This window comes from Artemia sp. Qi Xiang Cuo, chromosome 13 (genome assembly GCF_049724085.1).
Source record: "Artemia sp. Qi Xiang Cuo chromosome 13, ASM4972408v1, whole genome shotgun sequence".
Taxonomy (NCBI): domain Eukaryota; kingdom Metazoa; phylum Arthropoda; class Branchiopoda; order Anostraca; family Artemiidae; genus Artemia; species Artemia sp. Qi Xiang Cuo.
The window spans coordinates 60294766-60317597 of record NC_142806.1 but is presented as its reverse complement, the minus strand read 5'-3'; the positions used below and the strand labels follow the sequence as shown (position 1 = coordinate 60317597).

At 35.8% G+C, this 22832-nt stretch overlaps 1 protein-coding gene across 3 annotated transcripts in view; it reads left to right on the top strand.

Moving 5' to 3' along the window:
* The window catches only part of ATP8A (ATPase phospholipid transporting 8A1), a 200294-nt gene that overhangs the window by 144280 nt on the left and 33182 nt on the right, over positions 1-22832 (top strand). For all 3 annotated transcript variants that reach the window (XM_089099369.1, XM_089099370.1, XM_089099368.1), the window contains exons 13-15: positions 8731-8889; positions 13944-14129; positions 16706-16969. In XM_089099369.1, coding sequence (XP_088955495.1) covers positions 8731-8889; positions 13944-14129; positions 16706-16969 — 609 coding nt within the window. The remainder of the gene's footprint in view (positions 1-8730; positions 8890-13943; positions 14130-16705; positions 16970-22832) is intronic.

Below are 22832 nucleotides of genomic sequence, written 5' to 3'. Positions count from 1 at the left end.
AGCAATTTATCCCATTACTGGGGGTGAGTTTAACGTCTTCGGGACATATCCAAGCGCCGGTGGGCCCAGCAAGATCGCTATCAGAGGGGCTCACCTCCTCCTCTGTCCGTATTTATATCCCCCAGACAAGGGTGCACCGGCTTTTTAAGACCCCCAGAGACTGGGTCCCCCCTTGGTCCGCGCCCTCTTATTTAATATTCGAGGGTATCCTCCATATCTGAAGGATGTTCCCCTATCCACCACCTGGGGACGCGCCTGAGTTGCTTGAGGGAAGCACCTGAGAAGTTACTCAGGAATCTCAGGATTCCTCAGGAATCTCAGGATCCAGGTCGTTTCGTTACCAGGAATTGTTTGATCGTAACTTTTTTCAGAGGGTTTTCATTTTTGCAGGAACTTACATTACCCAGGAGTGTGATTCAGGCAAAGCAGAAACTGAGTTTTGTATATTCTGTATATTCAGGTTATTTACCTGTATATCTGCTGATGACGATCGCTGTGAATGTGATCGAAATATCCAGAATTTTTATCGTTGGTTTTCACTATCTAATAAGAGGATTTATTTATATTTGAACTGTTAATTGTTGTCACGGAAAGGCAGCGTAGTATGTATATATTGGTTCATCCCATATATTATAGGGGCAATCATTGTAATTTGTGAGTAGGCAAATTGTCACTTTTGGGTGGCAAAAAGGGTGAGTACATGTAAGAAATCATAAATAATGTAATGTTGCAATAAATAATAGTTAAATAAATAATTATTATAATTAAAATAAGCATAAAATATAAAATGAAATATATTAAACTATATAATGTATAAATAATTATAAAAAAATAAATAATCAAAATAAACCGTATTAACGTGAAGTACTTGAGGAACCTTAAAGAAAACCTTTACTGGTCGCAAAATAAAGAACATGGAGCTCGGGAAAACCTTAATCAGTCTTTATTCTATAATAATTAAGTTGTCTATGTCTATATCATTGCAGGTCTAATGAAACCCATCTTATATATCAACGGCTGTATAACAAACTCTAGGTGATTCCTTCTCGTGATGAGTTAGCGTTCTTACAACCTTGAATTCTTTTCATGTTTATGCATATCGTGAGAGACTCTTATATAAAGCTCAGGAGGAATTGCCATATCCCTCGTGTATCCTCGTCCTATGATCAAAAGATGGTGATCGTTCACTGGTTAGGAATATCCCTATAATGGTGCAGTGGTTTTGATCACTGCACCATAATACGGAACTAGGAGTTCGAACTGCCTCAGGAACAGTCTGCAGGAAACGGTATTGGATTCCGGTAATTAGATTATACAAAAGCGTCTCCAAACTAATTGAAACAAGAAGAAGATGAAGTGAGCTGGGACAAGGGCCCGAATAACTTTGAAAAAATAGTTATTCGAATATTTACAATTTAATTTATATACAATTATGTCCAACCACTCTACAGACAAGAGTTTTTATGTCTCTGGCCTTGTAAAAATTTTATGTTTTTATCTCTGTGGTCATGCCTCTTGTAAGAATTCCAAATGCTGCATGAGGCTCTTGTGTTACTATAACCAAGTAAAATTTCTAAGAAAGTAATAAATTACCAAGGAAATCAATATTTGGTTATAATAAATTATCAAGTTATTACCAAGAAATTTTTAAATTACCAAGGAAATCGATATTAAAGCATTTTTCACCTCTGGAACCATCTTAGATTTCTTCATGCATAAAATCGGCGATTTTCTAGGATTTCTCTCTGGAGCAAATATGCTTATGAAGCAAACAAAACTGTTGTGGAGCAAAACTGTGTATTTTTTTTTACCTTTTAAAATCATATATTCATGGATCAGGTTTTAAACCAGAGGTATACCCCACATTTTTTATAAGTTACATTAAAGCAATTAGAAAATTTTGAGGCTTTTCACTTAATTTGGTGTTCTGATAATGCAAAGTCCCCTTACATTTTATACCACTAGGGTAGATTCAATAGATGGCTCTGAGATAGAAGCACAATAAGTCGTGTTTTTTTTATTAAGAGTACCTGATACTCAGTTTGATTTGTTCATAACACTTACCAAATATTTTGTAATTGGTTTCTCTTAACTATCTATATGTAAATACTTTTTGTCTAATTGTATTTTGTCATTTTTTTTTCAGCGATTATGGTTGTTCCTTATTAGGGAGTAATTGCATTAATATTAAAGTGACCCTGTTCTTATTTTGTTTCTTATTATCGAAGATTTTTCTCTGGAGTAAATATGCTTGTGGAGCAAAACTTTTTTTTTACCTTTTTTAAATCAAATATCCATAGATCAGGTTCTAAACTAGAGGGATACCTTATATTTTTTGTAAGCTACAATAGAGGAATTATAAAAAATGTAAGTTATCTATCTGTAATTTACATTAGAGTAATTAGAAAATTCAAAGGTATTTACTTAATTTTGTGTTCCGATTATGGAAAGTTCCCCCAAGATTTTATAAGATAAATGCGCCGAATGGGGTAGATCCAATTCTTGTTGATAGAAGCACAATACTACCACTACTACTAACAACTCACCGCAGCACCCACTCTTCCTCCATCCCAATCTATTCTAAGCCTCCCTCTTTACACCCCCCCCCAGGAAGTTTCCATTGCCTTTAAATCTTTCTTTATGACATCCTCCCACCCCAGATGAGGACGACCTGCTTTCCGTTTAGTCCTAGACAGTTGGTCGAAAAGAACAATCGTCGCCAATCTGTCATCCTTCATCCGCAGAACATGCCCTAGCCGTCTCAACCTTTCTTTCATTATAGCACTAGAAAGTGGGATTGAACCACATCTTTCGTACAGCCTACTGTTTTGAAATATGGTCATTCAGCTGGGTACCCAGAACAATCCGTAAGCAATTTCTCTGGAAAACATCTAGCAGATATTCTAGCTTTTCGGAGCCCCCATGCTTCCGAGCGATATTTGACCACTGTCATCACTGTGGCTCCCAATATTCTATCTTGGTTTGCAGACTTTTCTTCCTATTCTTCCAAAAGCACAATACTTTTTTGTTGTAAGAAGTACCTGATACTCTCTTTGATTTGTGCTTGACATTTTCCAAATGTATGTTAACGGAATTTTCGTAATTATCTATATGTAAAACTGTTTGTTTAATAGTATTTTCTCAATTTTTTCCAGCGGTTATAGTTGCTCCCTATTAAGGATTAGTTCCATTAATATTAAACTTAGGTGACGCTATTTATATTTTATTCTATCTTTTTTCTTATTATCTGCTAATTCCCTTAGAATTTAAACTCATGCTTGTTTTCTAGCTTTGTGGTATTATCTGTTACCTTCTTCTCTTACCTTATCCTTTGACACCCCTAACAATAAATCAGTTCATGCCAGGAATGAATCAATGGGTATTGACAGGAGCAGGCTGTGTTTCATACACGAAAATATTTTGTTACCGTCTAGTAAATACTGAATCTATATGCCTACGAATTTGTCATGTTTAATATGATTGGGCAAAGTGACAAAGTAAACAAGAGTAAACAAGTTTATCAAGTAATCAAGAAACTAAGTAATACAAAAGGCCAAAATGACGAAGTAAACAACAATAACTTAAGTAAGTAAACACGTGTAATTAGTAAACAAGATGCTGAGTAATACTGCTGGTTTAAACCGACAAAATTAACAACTATACAGTAAACAAATGTAAACAAGATATAAAGTAAATATAGTTTAAAGTGACAAAATTAGCAACTATAAAGCAAACAAGACATAAAAAAACTTGACTTACTTTTGACTTAAGTCCCATCCGTCCTTGAAGGTCGTCTTGGGGCCTCTTTCTTCGTAATGGCGTGGATGTGCCTTTTGTATGCTTCACGGTCTTCTGCTAGGCGAAGAAGGTCCGAGATGCGGTGAGGTGCAAAGTTTTCCTTCCACCTTTTTGGGGGACGACCACGAGGACGAGAAACGTGAATTTGGCCTTTGATGGGGATTTTCGGGAGACGGGACCGACTCATCCGTTGTACATGACCGAGCCATCGAAGTTGCTGGAGCTGCATCTTCATGAGAATTGTTTGTTGTATTTTAAGGTGCTGGAGAAGTTCGACATTTGAGATTCTATCAAGGTAAGTGATCTCGGCGATGCGGCGGAGGCACTTAGTTTCAAATGTTGCGAATCGACGATTGTCATTTACATTCAGTTCTCATGTTTCACATGAGTAGATTGCGATGGGGATGATCAGGGTATCGAAAAGTCGTGTCTTCAGCCGCAGAGACAAATCCTTGCTTTGCCATAGGGGCACAAGGGCTTTGAAACTGGAACTTGTGAGGGCGAGACGTCTTTTAGTGTCTTTTGATAGACTGCAGTCGCTGGTGATCAAACTACCGAGGTAAGGGAACTCGTCGACCCACTGGATACTCTCACCATTAAGTTTCAGGTCTGGCTTAACTGTATCCTGCGGCTTTCGTGAGTAACATATAGCCTTTGTTTTTGATACCTTTATGATCATTCCAAAAGAACTAGTGGCTTCGAGGACGTCGTTAGCAACGGCTTGTAGATCCTCGGGTGTTTCAGCCATTTCGTCGATATCATCGGCGTAGGCTAGCTTATCTGTCTGAACATTATAATCTGTATATAATCTGCACATATTATCTGTATGTGCGCCGCAAGTTGTTTCCACCAGGGATAAGACTGCTGTGAGGAAAAGGTTGAACAGCTCTGGAGACAAGAGGCATCATTGAAGGACACCTGCGGAAGTCTGGAAACTGTCAGTGAGACCTTCACTAGTCATGACGCGACTCCCAAATTTGGAGTATCTTCGATAAGATCTACTTGGTTTTGTGGGATTCCGTAATGGAGGAGGATATGCCATAGGCCATTTCTCCAAATAAGGTCAAATGCTTGCCTAAAGCCGATGAAGAGCTGATACAGTTCGCGACCGAATTCCAGATATTTCTCTAAAATTTGGTGAACTGGGAAAATTTGGTCAACGGTCGATCTACCAGGGAGAAAACCGGCTTAGTATTCCTGGAGGACTAAGGATGACATGGTTTTGATCCGTTGGAGCATATTTCGGTTGAAGATCTTGGCAGTTTGACTTGCTAGGCTAATAGGACGGTAATTATCACATATCGCCTTTGACCCCCTCTTGTGTAGCGGAACAATTGTGGCTTCGCACCAAGAAGTTGGGTAATGAACCTTTTGCCAGGTAGCGAATACAATCTTGTGGAAAAGATCTATAAGTGGCTCACACCGGACTTTCAGCAGTGCTGCCTGTATTCCGTCCGGGCCAGGGGCCTTGTTAGTCTTCAGCGCTTGGATGGTATCTTCGACCTCAGAACGGATTGGAGGTGGGTTTGGGTCTAAGACAGTAACAGGAAACAGGTCCAGGACAGCAGGTTTGGAAGGATATCAGGATCCAGCTTTTCTTTGAAATGTTCCTTCCTTCTCATTCGGACACCTTCTGTGCTTTGTATCTGGGAGTCGTGTTTATCTAGCAGTGCACAAGAATTGAGACTTTACTTGTTTGTTAGCTCACGAACTCTCTTATACATGAAGTGTGAGTCGCCTTTCTTAAAATCAGACTCACGCTGTTCGTATTTGTCTTTAATGTAGGTGCGATGGGCTCTACGGGTGGCTTTTTCTACAGTACGCTTCAACTGCTTATATTTGTCCCTGCTCTCTCTATCTGACCTGTTATTGTTTTTTCGTTTCTCAGCACATAATAAAATAATTTCGTTGGTTATCCAAGGCTTTTTATCAACCTTTTAGGTTCCTAGGGTGGACGTCGCTACTTTGCTGATGATCTTAGAGGAGTCTGTGATCAGTTTATCGATATCCGCTTTAGATAGAGTTATAGAAATATTAGAAAGTAGGTCCGATATTTGAGTAGACAGTTTATCGATGTAGGTCTGGCGGGTTTGAGGGTCTTTGAGAAGATGTGTGCTGAAACGAGCGGGTCTCTTATTCAGCTTTGCGGAAGATTTCAGGCGTATATTTAGTGCAGACATGACCAGAGAATGGTCGCTGTCGAAATCGCCACCTGCGAAGGTGACAGACGATTTCCACCGCCTAGAGACGAGCACGTAATCAATAAGATTACGGGTTTTTCCATCTGGCGAGGTCCATGTCGCCTTACGACGTTCTCTGTGTTTTAAGAGAGTATTGGTAATAGCTAGATCACTGTCTTTGCAAAGTTCAATGAGGTGTTCTCCCCTCTTGTTAAGTCGTCCAAGGCCAAATTTAACCATAACATCCTCGTTTCCAGCAGAAGCGTTACCAACAATAGCATTGAAGTCGCCAATGACAACAACAGGGTCGTTTTTGGGAACTGCGTCAATTAGGTTTTGCAGTTGAAGGTAGAAATTGTTAGACTCTTCATCTGGTTTGCTGCAGTTAGGAGCGTAGACTTGTATGATCGTGATGTTGATCGGTGATCCTTTCATTCGTATCATAATAAACCGTTCTGACACAGGTGTTATGGAAATCAGGGATCTTCGTGCCTTACTCGACATCAAAAAGCTAACACCTTGGCGATGGATGCCATCGGTTCTCCCAGACACTATCAGACTAGTGTTGCCGATCCTTTCTTCGCCAGTCCTAGGGAGGTGTGTTTCTGAAAGTCCCACAATATCCCATTTATATTGGTTTAGTTCATTTAGGACAAAATATATTTTGCCTTGTTTAGCAAGCGTCCTAACGTTCAGTGTTCGAATAGATAAAATCAATTTAGGGGAAAGCATAGCCTCCAGGGTCGGAGTCGTCAACGTTGTTAAAGTGTCTCCATTCGCGAGATTCTCGGTCGTCAGATCGTCGGTTGCCCAGGACGCGGTAACTTCGTCGGTTGCCCCGGACTCGGTAACTTCATCGGTTGCCCCAGACGCGGTAGTCTTGGTTCTTGTTTTTGATAGTTTGTATTTCATAATTTTTAATAAGAAAGAAGATTTCTTGGCTAGTTTCAGGACGGTGGTAAGCCACTCCTCTCCATCCCTAGCAGGGGCCGGCTATATCTACTACCGATAATGCGCCCTTCTGGCGTCCTGCATCACCTGTAATTTTCCCATTGCTGGGAGAAGGTTTGTGACTGGTGGGACGTATCCATACGCCGATGGGCCCTGCCCAGTGCACATCAGAGGGGCCTTCCACCTCCTTCGCCTGAATTTATAGCCCCCAGACACGGGTGCTCCAGCTGTATTTCAAGACCTCCAGAGGCTTTGTCCTCCCTTGATCCGCGCCTTCCTACCGGGAGGTGCCCTGCATATATAGAAGACGTTCCCCTATCGGCCACCCGGGGACGCTCTGAGTGGCCTGGGAGAGGCCCCTCCTGAGAATGTACTCAGCAACAAACAAGAAATTAAGTAATATAACATAAAACAAACAAGAAACTAAGTAATACAGTTGGTTTAAAGTGACAAAACAAAAAACAACACCGCAGACAAGAATAAACAAAACATTAAGAAAACAAAAAAACTAAATAATACAATTTGTTTAAAGTGACAAAACAATCAACAACAACGCAGACAAGAGTTAACAAGACATTAAGTAAACAAGAAATTAATTAATACAATTGGTTTCAAGTGACAAAACAAGCAACAACAACGCCAACAAGAGTAAACAAAACATAAAGCAAACAAGAAACTAAGTAGTACAGTTGGTTTAAAGTGACAAAACAAGTAACAACAACAACGTTAACAAGAGTAAACAAGACATTAAGTAAACAAGAAACTTAGTGATGCAGTTGGTTTAAAGTGACAAAACAAACAACGCAAATAAGAGTAAACAAGATATTAAGTAAACAAGAAACTAATTAATACAATTGGTTTAAAGTGAAAAAACAAGCAACAACAACGCCAACAAGAGTAAACAAAACATAAAGCAAACAAGAAACTGAGTAGTAAAGTTGGTTTAAAGTAACAAAACAAACAACAACAACAACGCAAACAAGAGTAAACAAGACATTAAGTAAACAAGAAACTTAATGATGCAGGTGGTTTAAAGTGACAAAAAAAACAACAACAACGCAAATAAGAGTAAACAAGATATTAAATAAACAAGAAACTAATTAATACAATTGGTTTAAATTGAAAAAACTAGCAACAACAACGCCAACAAGAGTAAACAAAACATAAAGCAAACAAGAAACTAAGTAGTACGTACAGTTGGTTTAAAATAACATAACAAACAACAACGCTAACAAGAGTAAACAAGACATTAAGTAAACAAGAAACTAAGTAATACAGTTGGTTTAAAGTGACAAAACAAACAACAACGACGCAAATAAGAGTAAACAAGATATTAAGTAAACAAGAAATTAATTAATACAATAGGTTTAAAGTGAAAAAACAAGCAACAACAACGCCAACAAGAGTAAACAAAACAAAGCAAACAAGAAACTAAGTAGTAAAGTTGGTTTAAAGTGAGAAAACAAACAACAACAACGCAAACAAGAGTAAACAAGATATTAAGTAAACAAGAAACTAAGTTATACAGTAGGTTTAAAGTGACAAAACAAACAACAACGACGCAAATAAGAGTAAACAAGACATTAAGTAAACAAGAAACGATTTAGTACAATTGGTTTAAAGTGACAAAACAAACAACAACAACGCAAACAAGAGTAAACAAAATATTAAGTAAACATGAAACTAATTAACACAATTGGTCAAAGTGACAAAACAGAAAACAGCGAAGTAAACAAGACGCATAGAAAACAAGAAACTAAGTAACGCAATTGGTTAAAATGACAATATTTATGCTTTACAGGTCGTTGAGCTTGTAGCAAATGGTACAGGATCTGTCACTCTTGCGATTGGAGACGGTGCCAACGACGTGGCCATGATACAGAAAGCGCATATTGGTGTTGGAATATCTGGTGTAGAGGGTTTATCAGCCGCTTGTGCTTCAGATTACTCAATTGCTCAGGTAATTTGACTTTTGTTAATTTAAAATACTTTTAATTTAGAAAGTTACAGAATAATAGAAAGATACAGGCCACGACACAGAAAGCACATATTGGTGTTGAAATATCTGGTGTTAAGGCAGAGGTGGTCCCACGGGGGGGGGGGGGACAGAGGGGACACCTGGCCTGGGCGCAAAAGTTTTAGGGGCGCAAAATTTCAAATAGATAACCTAATGGCTATAATCGTTTTGTAATTTTTGAAATGTTGTCTTTATTAAAGTTAAGTAGAGGGCGCTGTTTGCAGTAAGTATAAGCAAATTGATTATGGAATTTTAATTTTTCCCATATCTTCATCACCGTTCCTTGATAATAAAAGTAAGTAGACCGAATTTAACTAATAAGTGAATTTTTTTAATTTGGCCAGAAAATTTTTTGAGACAGGAGAGGGGGGGGGGGGTTGCGTGGTAATCCAAATATTGCCCAGGATGCAAGAGAGGCCAGAACTGCCGCTGTGTAGAGGTTCTATCAGTCACTTGTGCTTCAGATTATTCAATTGCTCAGGTAATTTAACTTTTGCTAATTTGAAATACTTTTAATTTAGAAGATATAGTATATTAGAAAGATACAGGTTGTGACACAGAAAGTGCGTATTAGTTTTGGAATACCTGGTGTAGAGGCAGAGGCGGTTTAATGGGGGGGGATAGAGCGGACACTTGCCCCAGGCGCAGAAATTTTAGGGGCGCAAAATTTCAATTAAATAACCTAATGTTTATAAACATCTTGTAATTTTTGAAACGTTTTCTTTATTAAAACAAAGTAGAGGGCGCAGTTTCAGTAGGCTAAGTATAAGCAAATTGAATCTGAAATTTTGATTTTTACCGCATCTTCATCACCAGTCCTTGAAAATAAAAGTAATTAGACCGAATTTAATTAATTTTAATGTTGTTTTTTTATGGTTTTTACTGAATTTTGCTAATAAATGAATTGCCGGAACTGCCGGAAACGAGGCCAGAAGTACCTCTGTGTAGAGGGTCTATCAGCCAATTGTGCTTTAGATTACTCAATTGTTCAGGTAATTTAACTAAATCATCAAAAAGTGGAAATTTTTTCACGTTGGGTCAAATTAAATTAATTAGCAATTAAAATAATAAAATGTTTTATGGTTACTAAAGTAGTCACAAAATAGTAAAGAGAGACGGAACGAAATTGCATGGAGCCAATATAGATGCGCATGATCCTCCTCCGTGCCAATCCATAAAAAGTTTCGCCCAATAATCCCTCCCGTGAAGTCCATTGACCTCTTCCTATCTCATTCCAAGAGGTCTTGCCTTCATTTTTTCTCAAGCTGGATATCCAAAAATCAAAATACTATACGCCTACTATAGCACTACCACAGCAGGCCATAATTGGCCAGACCTTACCATGAAGAGCTGGTAAGAATCTAATGAACAAATGGGCACCATCGCTAAACTTAACTAAAGGTTAATAGTATAATTGTTTTACAATAGCTGGGAAATGGTAACCTTAAAGGTGGCCTACTATTTATAACGATAACATGTCGCTGGTCTTTCTTTTACGATTGAAAATCTTTGAAGAAAAGTGTTCTCTTAGACATAGAGTATGTGCTATAAGATGTCAAAGTACCTGTGTCGCAATGTAAAAAGAAAAATAATGAAGAAGAAGAAGAATTTTTCACAAAAGCACAGTGATCCGGTGGCAGTTTTCAGAACTGTGGTGCTTATTTTTTCATATAGACGCATCTTGCTAAATGTAACAACTTTGCTTGGACAGAAAAAATCGCTAATACTATGTTTTAAAATTAATTAGATTAATCTTATTATTAAAAGACGAGGATCGGATAAAATGTGTTCCTTGAAAGTGATTTTTGCTTTTATTTGAGCTTGCCCAAAGTCGATTCTTCGTTTGGCAACCATGGCATCAAATACGTTTTTGAATTGTAAAACTTAATTACAAGCAGTTGCAAAAAAGTAATAAAAGTCCGTAAATACCTTTAGTTATAGGTATTTCCACTTTACTTGTTGCATTTTCTCCACTATTGTACACCTAATAAAAGATCTAAAGCCAATCTGGCCAGCCATGATAAAACAAAGAAATGAATGTAAAGTTGACAAACGGGTCTTTTGGCCAGTAAGTGAAAACGAAGAGAACAAAAAATGCAAGCGAATATTTCGCCTGTATACAACAAGTCATTTTCAGCATAGAAAAAAAAGCCCAAAAAACCAGAAACAAAAACTAAAAAATATATATAGAACTCAAATAGACTAATTAAAATATTCAGTTACTTTTCTGGTTTCATGAAGGTAGCTGGTAATTATATATTTGAGTTATTGTGTATTGTATATGTAGCAATTGGTATATTTTTTTTTAGTTTGTAGTTTGTAGTTTTTTGTGTTTTTTTTTTCTCTACGCTGAAGACGCCTTGTTGTATATGGGCGAAATTCGTTTGATTTTGGATCTCTTTGTTTTCATTTACTGGCCATAGACCCGTCTGTCATCTTTATATTCATTTCTTTGTTTTATTATACACCTAGTTTCAGAATGACGCTAGATGGCAGATAATGCTTGTTCTTAGAATTTTGATTTCGTGTTAGCACCTTCTTACTTGTAATCTTTGCCCTTGGACTTAACTTCAGTGGACATACTTTGACAAGTATGTCCATGTAACTTAATGGAAGCAAAATTACAATAGTAATATTTTTGTGAAGGCTAACCATTCTTTCCTTCCATTGAAACTTGTCTGTGAAATACTTTTAAATTCAATCTTTATTCTATTTTGCTTTTGATTTGAAGCTGCTTTTACGTTTCAGTGTAATTTTTCATTGAATTTTATATCTGTTTAAAACATTTTCGGTTAGGCTTATATAATAAAAAAAAAATGTATGTTTTTCTTTGAGATTACATTGGTATTATATAAACTTGAGTTGTCCGGATATTGGTGTCGTTAGACTTGGCATAAAAATGCTACTTTTTTAGTGTGCTAAATTGTTTTCTGTCTGAATATTGTGTCTACTGATTGTTTAGATACAAAGTAAAAACTTTTACAGTGATTGATCTGTTAAAGTGGTTGAGTTAAAGATTGTTGATTGCTGAGATTGTTCAGTTAAGGTAGTTGAGTTAAATATTGTTGATTGTCGAGATTGTTCAGTTTAAGTGGTTGAGTTAAAGACTGTTGATTGTCGAGATTGTTCGGTTAAAGTGGTTGAGTTAAAGATTGTTGATTGTTAAGATTGTTTAGTTAAAGTGGTTGAGTTAAATATTGTTGATTATTGAGATTGTTCAGTTTAAGTGGTTGAGTAAAAGATTGTTGATTTTTGAGTTTGTTCAGTTAAAGTGGTTGAGTAAAAGATTGTTGAGATTGTTCAGTTAAAGTGGTTGAGTTAAAGATTGTTGAGATTGTTCAGTTAAAGTGGTTGAGTTAAAGATTTTTGATTATTGAAATTGTTAAGTTAAAGTGGTTGAGTTAAAGATTGTTGATTGTTTAGTTTGGTCAGTTAAAGTGGTTGAGTTAAAGATTGTTGAGATGGTTCAGTTAAAGTGGTTGAGTTAAAGATTGTTGATTGTCGAGATTGTTCAATTAAAGTGGTTGAGTTAAAGATTGTTGATTGTTGAGATTGTTCAGTTAAAGTGGTTTAGTTAAAGATTGTTGATTATTGAGATTGTTCAGTTAAAGTGGTTGAATTAGAGATTGTTGATTGTTGAGTTCGTTCAGTTAAAGTGGTTGAGTTAAAGATTGTTGAGATTGTTCAGTTAAAGTGGTTGAGTTAAAGATTGTTGATTGTTGAGATTGTTCATTTAATGTGGTTGAGTTAAAGATTCTTGATTGTTGAGATTGTTCAGTTAAAGTGGTTGAGTTAAAGATTGTTGAGTTTGTTCAGTTAAAGGGGTTGAGTTAAAGATTATTGATTGTTGAGATTGTTCAGTTAACGTGGTCGAGTTGAAGATTTTTGATTATTGAGATTGTTCAGTTAAAGTGGTTGAGTTAAAGATTGTTGATTTTTGAGTTTGTTCAGTTAAAGTGGTTAAGTTAAAGATTGTTGATTGTTGAGTTTGTTCAGTTAAAGTGGTTGAGTTAAAGATGTTGATTGTTGAGATTGTTCAGTTAACGTGGTCGAGTTGAAGATTTTTGATTATTGAGATTGTTCAGTTAAAGTGGTTGAGTTAAAGATTGTTGATTTTTGAGTTTGTTCAGTTAAAGTGGTTAAGTTAAAGATTGTTGATTGTTGAGTTTGTTCAGTTAAAGTGGTTGAGTTAAAGATGTTGATTGTTGAGATTGTTCAGTTAAAGTGGTTGAGTTAAAGATAGTTGATTATTGAGATTGTTCAGTGAAAGTGGTTGAGTTAAAGATTGTTGATTGTCGAGATTGTTCAGTTAAAGTGGATGCGTTAAAGATTGTTGATTGTTGAGACTGTTCAGTTAAAGTGGTTGAGTTAAAGATTGTTGACATTGTTCAGTTAAAGTGGTTGAGTTAAAGATTGTTGATTGTTGAGTTTGTTCAGTTAAAGGGGTTGAGTTAAAGATTGTTGTTTGTTGAGATTGTTCAGTTAAACTGGTTGAGTTAAAGATTGTTGATTGTTGAGATTGTTCAGTTAAAGTGGTTGAGTTAAAGATTATTGATTGTTGAGATTGTTCAGTTAACGTGGTCGAGTTGAAGATTGTTGATTATTGAGATTGTTCAGTTAAAGTTGTTGAGTTAAAGATTGTTGATTTTTGAGTTTGTTCAGTTAAAGTGGTTAAGTTAAAGAGCGTTGATTGTTGAGTTTTCAGTTAAAGTGGTTGAGTTAAAGATGTTGATTGTTGAGATTGTTCAGTTAAAGTGGTTGAGTTAAAGATAGTTGATTATTGAGATTGTTCAGTGAAAGTGGTTGAGTTAAAGATTGTTGATTGTCGAGATTGTTCAGTTAAAGTGGATGCGTTAAAGATTGTTGATTGTTGAGACTGTTCAGTTAAAGTGGTTGAGTTAAAGATTGTTGATTGTTGAGTGGATATTTATTCAGGCATCTTTCAATTAACAGACACTAGAATTATTTACTTATTTTAATGCCTGTATTTATTTTAGTTCAAATTTTTGGCCCGTTTACTCTTCGTCCATGGAGCATGGAATTACACCAGAATGTGTAAACTTATCCTTTATTCTTTTTATAAGAATATATGCCTCTACGTGATGGAACTGTGGTTTGCCATGTATTCCGGTTGGTCAGGCCAGATTCTTTTTGAAAGATGGACCATTGGATTTTATAACCTGGTAAGCTAATTCTGTTATATATTGTTCTTGAGAGATATGTGAATGAAGGTTTAATGCAGTATTTTGTAGTAGTAGTAGTAGTAGAGGGCACTGATCTTTGATAATCTTTCTGTCATAAAAGTGGAACCTTACAATATGGTTGTACTGCTCAAATGAAGCATAGTCTTTAAATAGTTCAATTGTAGTTAAAATGAGGCATAATCAACCTCATACCATTGCTGAATCTCAACTTGCAAGGTTTTTAAGAGCTTATAGGCTCTATTTCCTAGAAATCAAAGGTTGAAGCATTAGAGTTGCAATTCCCTCCTAAGGCCCATTTTTGGCCCTGGATTCATTTGTGAAAGTTTCATTCATGTATATGTTCTCAAAATTGAAAATAGTTAGACAAACATGCTAGCCTATTTAAAAATGTAGATAACAATGCGATATACAAACATCTCTAATACAGAAATATCTAGTAATCAACAACATTATATTAGATAGTTCGAAAATAAGGCAGGCAATCTGTCAAGTAAAGAGAAGATGATCCTGTAAGTATAATTATAATTTCTTATATATTATTAAAAAGGAATTTGTTTTTAAAGAGAATTTTAGGGCTATACCTTGCTATATTACAGGGAGGGGAGGGTGCTAATTAGACTGATGTAATGATAGTAAATTGGGAAGAATGCTGAATTGAAATCAAAATGGTGCTATTCTCATGCTATTATAGTGTTATCTTCAAACTGCAAATAAATGTGCAAAATTACCCAAAAAACATTGCATTCAATACCCTAACCTGTATATTGCAACTAACTCTTTTAAAGAGAATGATTTTTTTTTTTTTTTTATGTAAGGTTTTTTGTATTGTATCGCAGCTGTCACGCCTAAAGGTCGAATCTGCCGTTTTAGACTTCTTGAGATGCTCGCTAAGCTGTCTGGGCTATTTTCGCCAAACCTTTTTTAACTGTTATGCCTCTGTCACGCTGAAAGGTCTTATTTGATATTTTTGCACTTCTGAAATAATTGCCAAAAACTCTTTGCTAGGCTGTTTTGGCATTTTGCCACTGCCACATCTAAAGGTCGTATCTGACGTTTTTAGACCTCTGAGATAACTCAGCCACTGTCTTGCCTAAAGATCGTATCCGACATTTTTGACGTCTGAGGTAATTGGCAAAGACTGTTTGCTTACCTTTTTTGCCGTTCTTTTGCCCAAAAGTTTCTAGCCGTTTTGCCGCTGTCAGGAATAAAGGTCGTTTCTGAAATTTTTAAACTTCTGTGATGATTGTCAAAAAAGTGCTTGTTAAATTTTTCTCAAAGGGAGAATCAGTAGTGGATGGTGTGGTAAATCATAATTGTTCTGCCTTATCTACACTGCCCTCCTGATTTTCTGCTTCAGAACATCTTACAGATGGTTTTCGCAATTATTTTAGAAGCTTTAAGATGTCAGATAGGGCCTTAGATCCCAAAATTATTATTTTACCGTGTGTTATATATTTTGTCTAAAATTTTCTTTTGAAAGCAACTGGGTGTTTTTTTTTAGATGTTGACTTTTTTTTTTATTCTGAGCAATCAAGTGCACGAGTTTTAAAAGGGCTTTTGGGAGTTTTGCCCGCTTACAGCGATCATTAAATTGCCATATCTTGTTTTTCTTAAATTATAGACTGGATAACATTTTCTGATTATCAGAGCAATCTTTTCTTAATCGCGACTCCTTTTAGATTTAGAAAGATGTTGGTGACACCCATTTCTTATGCGCCATATTGGATAAATACGATACAAAATAGAGGGGCTGCTGAAGTGCAAAAATAAAAATAAAACTTTTGATTTGTTATAAATTATCGGTTCGTTTTGAAGACCGGTGTAAGAAGATTTCTGACTTTCCACTTAACCATCTATTATATACGGTTGGAAAGACAGATAGGTCTTGTGTCTTAGTATTGATTTAAGTTTCTACTTGTTTGTCTTTCTTCGTTAGACAGGTTGTTACTTGTCTTTACCCCCATCCCCTAATATGCAAATATATAGCCCAAATTATATATTTCCCATCTATTCTGTCACTTTTCTTTGTCTTGTCTCACGCTAAGCTGAAAGAAACTAAACAAAGAAACCAATTCTACAGTGCGTTAATGGATGAACAACTTGAGTAGTCGGCGCTATAACAGACAAGTACTGACATGTTGGTCACTTTACTATATAATCACTAATTATTTTTGCTTTTTTTTTCCTTGTTTGTACTCCTCTTGTGCATTTTTATAATTTTTCGAAAAAGGGTAAAAATGAATTATTATTATAATTACTATTTCTCCCCAATATATGATTATATATTAAAGGAGGTATTTAAAAAAAAGTCATTATTTACCCTAATTGAAAAATAGGCTATCTCAAAGTAATCTTTTCTTAGTTACTTAAAAAAGGGTGTAATAAATATTTCGAAAATTCAAAAAAAAAGAAGAAAATTGCCTCAGCTTGCCTCAGAAGAAAATTGTAGTGTCAGTTATCAGATAATGGTGCTATGAGATAGCTATATAAAAAAAGCCTAAACACAGTAAGAGAAATATTTTTTCAAAAATAAAAATTTCTCTTCGTTTTTCCAGCTATTTACTGCCGCGCCTCCCTTAGCCATGGGTTTGTTTGATCGAACTTGCTCCGCAGAAACAATGTTGAAATATCCAAAGCTTTACACACCATCTCAAACGTCAGAGTTATTCAACGTTCGAGTCTTTTGGATGTGGATCGGAAATGCGTTAATACATTCTTTGCTTCTTTTTTGGCTCCCTTTGTTCATGTTTTCACAGGATGTTATATGGTCAAATGGTAGGGATGGAGGATATTTGGTTCTTGGAAACACTGTTTATACCGTAAGTTTTTTTCTTTTATTTTTTTTATTATGTTGGTTATATACCTTGGTAATAAACACGTACATGGGTATTTTGAATTTGAACGATTTCTTATTAAAAAGATTTTACGGGTAGATTTGATTGCTCCTTACCATTATTACGGTAACCTAAACTCTTTCTTTAGCTAAAAGCTTGGACAGACGCAGCACTTTCTTCGAGGATTTCAAGGGGATTCAATATCCTAAAGTGTTACCCTATCTCGTCCACTGTAATTTTTTTTTTAGTTTGTGCCGTTAAAACTATGTATAATTGATTGGCGGTCTTGCCATAATTTTGTAAAGCTTGGATAAGAGATATGAATGAACGACAGAAAACTAAAATTTTAGAAAAATCACTAACTTCTCCCGTTTTGTGCTGGATATAGAAATATTTGGTTTTAATGAAACTTATATCATTAGAAAGTATAAATTTTGTTTTTTCGATTAAACGGAGCAGAATTTTATTTTTAAGTTCAGGAAAAGGCAGCCCCTAAAAGTATTCTAACATACCTGCTAGGAAATTGCTAAAAATCAGCTCAAAGGAAATATCATTCGAGCAATTTTTATGCAATTATTCTTATATAAAAATTCATCGTTTTTCAATCAAATTTCATAGTCAAACTGTAGTAACGTAGGTATTATTCTATTCACCAGATATAGTAAAGCAACTTTAAGTGGGTGTTATTCTGACTCTTTGAGGGAATATGGGTACGGTCCTAAGTGGGATTAGAACTAGAGTGGCGTCCCCTTAGGTTTGGCCTGACTAATTATGTTGGTGTCCTACTGGTATAGTTGAGAAGCTAAAATAATGTTATAGAGAGGTTTACTACTACTACTACTACTACTAACAACTCACCGTAGCACCAAGCTGCCTGAGGCCAACACAGCTACGCACGCTCCTCCTCCACCCCAATCTTTTCAAAGCCTCCCTCTTTACACCCTCCCACGAAGTTTCCATTTCCTTTAAATCTTTCTTTATGACGTCCTCCCACCCCAGACGAGGACGACCTGCTATCTGTTTAGCCCTAGGCGTTTGGCCCTTAAGAACAATCTTCGGCAATCTGTCATCCTTCATCCGCACAACGAGCCCTAGCCACCTCAACCTTTCTTTCACTATAGCCCTAGAGAGCGGTATTGAACCACATTTTTCGTATAGCCTATTGTTTGGAATACGGTCAGTCAGCTGAGTACCCAGAAAAATCCTTAAGCAGTTTCTCTGGAAAACATCTAGCAAATCTGCATCCGCTTTTCGGAGCGTCCATGCTTCAGAGCCATATTGGTTTGGTATAATACAATTACTTTTATTTAACCTCACACACAACAGTACACGGTCTGGCTATACATACGCCACTAAGACTATTTGTCCCTCAGAATAAACAAATACAATAATTCAATTACAAACCATAAGACATTAAGTTACTTACAACTTTCCTAGGTATTCCTAAATAAAAAGGACCAGAGGTCACCCTGGCAACTAAGATAGATCAAGTTACTTGATCCCATAAAATGTATCTCTTATACCATAGGTCAACCACGTCATTTCAGATTATAGACATACATAAACAAGGAAGCGGTTATTTCTCAATTTCCTTTTCAAGCCTGCACATACAAGGATGTGCGCTTTTATCTTAATAAAAAGCGGTATTTCAAAACTTTGCATTTTGTATTTTGCGTCGTAATATTTTTACTAAAATCGAACTCTGACTTAATTAGTCAGCTTTACTACAAAACCAACAATTTTAATGCAATTTTTACATAAAAATGCATCGTTTTTTCAATTAAATTCCATAGTTCTTATTAAATTCCATATTCTCAGTATTTCTTGATGATTGTTGAATGAATCCTGCGAGATTCCGCTAATGGGCTTTGTCTTTGAGACGGTCGCTGACGCTTGCGAAATGATTTAAGGCGTCGATTCCCCGTAAGATGCGGGGAAATTTTATGGGGACGCTTGCGAAATGATTTAAGGCATCGATTCCCCGTAAGATCCGGGGAGTCTTTACGGGGACAGATGCGGACGAAAAACTGGCTTTCGCAGGAAAGATATTTTTTTATTGGCAAATATTTTAAATTTACAAGACATCAAAGTTGAAGAAACAAATCAAGAAAGATGGCGTCAAATTATCAAGTGAGGTTTGATGCTATTAAACTCTTATCTAGGGTATCTCCACAAGTACAGGATTAAAAATATTTAGTATGATTGAGTCAAACTCTGAAACTTAAATAATTCTATGCAAAAACGTTCAAAATTAGCGTGAATATTGAAGAAATACATAGTTCAAAACCTGGCTTAAAAACGCCCGTATTTAGTAAACACGATTCTTTTTATTATGAAAAACAGTACATCTGTCCAGCCCTTAGTAGGTTTAGTAACCGTATTTCTGATGTAACCGATATGATGATGTGGTTCTGGCTGGATATGTACCAAATACCAACAAGGATCGTGCACTGGTGTTTCAAAGAAGAGAGCTTCCTAGTCTGTCAGAACAGGCCGGGCAGCACAAAATCTGTAGGCCGCCCCCCCCTAAACCCCAAAAAACAACAGTTTAAATATCGTATAAGCAATGAAAACCACGCTATGCATTCCATTACTCTATAGCGGTGTCTTGAATTAACCCGTCAAAAACGTTTTTTGTGACTGGTTTCCTTGTAAAGGCCCATATAATGGGAAAGTTCCGGATTAATCACTATTAACTAAACGTATTTATTTAACTGAATTTTTAAAACATCAGAAAGACGCCAGTGGAAGACTAAAAAGCGTGAGAAAAGCGCTTTTATATACGTTGGAACCTCCGTTAGATTACGAAAAATACCTTTTTTATGTTTTCACTTAAAAAAAAAGAAAATAAAAAATGTCCCTCTCATACTTTTAAAAATACACTGTTTATCTTCATTTAAGAAATTGGAAAAATCCCCCCCCCCCCCCCCTTTAGTAACCGTATTTCTGAAATATACTTTTCGTCTAGTGCTACTATAGTCTCTTTTCGAAATAAAAAAAAAAACAAGTTTCTTCAGCTGAAAGTAAGGAGCGACATTAAACTTAAAACGAACACAAATTATCAAATAGTTCGTGGTAACGAACTGTAAGTAAGGAGCGACCCGGCTCAATGGTAACCGAAACTCTAGAAAACGGAATTTTGATACCAATAGATATATCAAAAGAATCAGATTTTAAGGCTGATTTCAAATATATAAGTTTCATCAAGTTTAGTCCTACCCATCAAAAGTAACGCGCGTGAGAAAATTTGGCTGATTTTCGAAAAAGGGGGAAAGACCCCCTAAAAGTTATAGAATCACACCATCATATTCAGCGTATCGGAGAACCCTACTGCAGAAGTTTCAAGCTCCTATCTACAAAAATGTGGAATTATGCATTTTTTGCCAGAAGAAAGATCATGGATGCGTGTTTATTTGTTTTTCTTCTTTTTTTTATCCCCCAGGGGTAATCGTATCGACCCAGTGGTCCTAGAATATCGTGGGAGGGCTCATTGGAAAAAAAATTAAAGTTTGACTTTCTCACAACTCAGTTTTTTTTAAACAATAAAAAACTTTAGCGTAAAGAGCGAGGCGTTGAGGAGGGGACAGCCTCTTTCATATACGGAATAATTTCTGTTCGTTTTAAGTTTTAACGTCGTTCCTTACTTTCAGTTTAAAGAACTTTTTTTTTTTTTTTAAAATTACGTATATGAAGGGGGTTGCCCCTTCCTCAATACATCGCTCTTTACGCTAAAGATTTTTAGTATTTTTATAGAAGCTTCTTATTGTTCTATTTAAACGATCCTTGTGTTTCAGGAGTCCTTCTTAAAGAATTGGGACATAATTCAAACTTTAGCGGCAAGAGCGCGCTGTTGAAAAGGGCAACCCCCTTCGTATACGTAATAATTTTGACTTCCGGCAAAAAATAGAAATATCCACATTTTTGCAGATAGGGGGTTAAAACCTCTCAAATAGGGTTCTCTGGTACGCCGAATCTGACGGTGCGATTTTTATTAAGATTTTTCGACTTTTAGGAGGTGTTTCCCCCCCCCCCTTTTTGGAAAATCAGGCAAATTTTCCTAGGCTCATTGCCTTTGATGCGTAAAGCTAAACCTAATTAAACCTATATATTTGGAATCGGCATAATAAGCCGATTCTTTTGATGTCTGTCGGCATCCGTCGATATCAGTATTTAGGTTTTAGAGTTTCGGTTACTATTGAGCCGCGTCGCTCCTTACTTACAGTTCGTTACCACGAATTCTTTGATAGATGGTGCTTCTAGAAAATCCCGACGTTCTGGGATCCCGAAATTCCGACATTTTGACATGACAACCATGTGTAAACATAACGACAACACAAATGCTAATTTATGTATACTCATGAGAAGAGTAAAGTTTATATAAATACTCATGAGCATTTCCTATCGGAGTAATTTTGTTTGGACATAGAATAAGAACTTATTTCAAGGTATATATACTCCAATATAAAAAAAAGTTGCTGATAATAAAGCTTGTATCTTTTCTAGGGAGGGGGTGGGTGGTGTAATTTCAATTTTCTTTAACTTTTTTTTTCTGGCAAAAAATGAAAATAATGAAAAGTATTCATTCTTCCAAATAAAAAGAAATTACAGTAAAAAATAAAATGGAATTTGGCAAAAAAAAAAAAAATCTGACGGAACAAATTTTTAAGACAAAAATAAATGAGCAATTGAAAAAATTCATTATGTTACTTACCATGCACAAATATTTTTCTGGTCCTAGATTTAGATCCATTCAAATTCACTTCTAATTTTCAATTTTTTAAATAGCCCTCTCATCAGACTAAAGTGAAACTTATATTTATTATTATTGTTTATTTGTTATTTATTTATTAACAAATGCGTCACAAAAAAAAAACAAAAAAACATAGAAATCTCCGTATAATACTAACAAAACAAAACTGCATATAGTACTAACAATATCAAAATAGGTCCCGACGCATATTAGCGTTTTTGGGATGATCCAAAAAAGGGGACATTTCAACTACTTATACACTAATAAACTTCCTCGGGGGTAATAACACTCTTTGACCTTTCCTCCCCTCCCCCCCCCCTACTAAACAATTAATAAACATTCTAAAGATAATATTTTTTTTACAGGGAACTTAAAGGCATCATGCTTCCTTTCATATACCGACAATCGCCTCAATCAACACACAAATAAATTTATCTTTTAACACTCACACGCATATACTCACTTCCAAATCAATCACTTAATCCATGTCTACAATACTGGTTAAAACAAATACATCGCAAAAAAGCGCGAAATTCCTAAAGGGCCTTCTTACCTTTTACTTCCGCCGGCCTGTTCCATACTTCAGGACCAATATACCTAATAGAAAATTTAGATCTGGTAGTAACTGGAACCGGCGTTCTAACTAATTCAACATTTCTAGTTTCATAACTATGTTCCCTTTCATTATAAAGTTCCGAAAAACATACAGGTAACAAATTAGAAAAAAATACAGCTTTTGACTTGCAAAGTAAACTATGGATGGGATTCCAATAAAACTTTTTTAGATTAGTTTGAAATTGTCAAGAAGTTCAATTTGCTTCTCAGTGTCATTAAATTAAAAAACAAGTTTTTTCAACTGAAAGTAAGGAGCAACATTGAACTTAAAACGAACAGAAATGAATATGTGTATGAAGAGGATTGTCCCCTCCTCAACACCTCTCTCTTTACGCTAAAGTTTTTGTTAGTACTTTTAAAAAAGCTTCCTATTTATCTAAATAAGCGACCCTTGTGTTTCAGAAGTCATCCTTAAAGACTTGGGACAAAATTTAACTTCACCATGAAGAGCGATGCGTTGAAGAGGGGGCAATCCCTCTCATA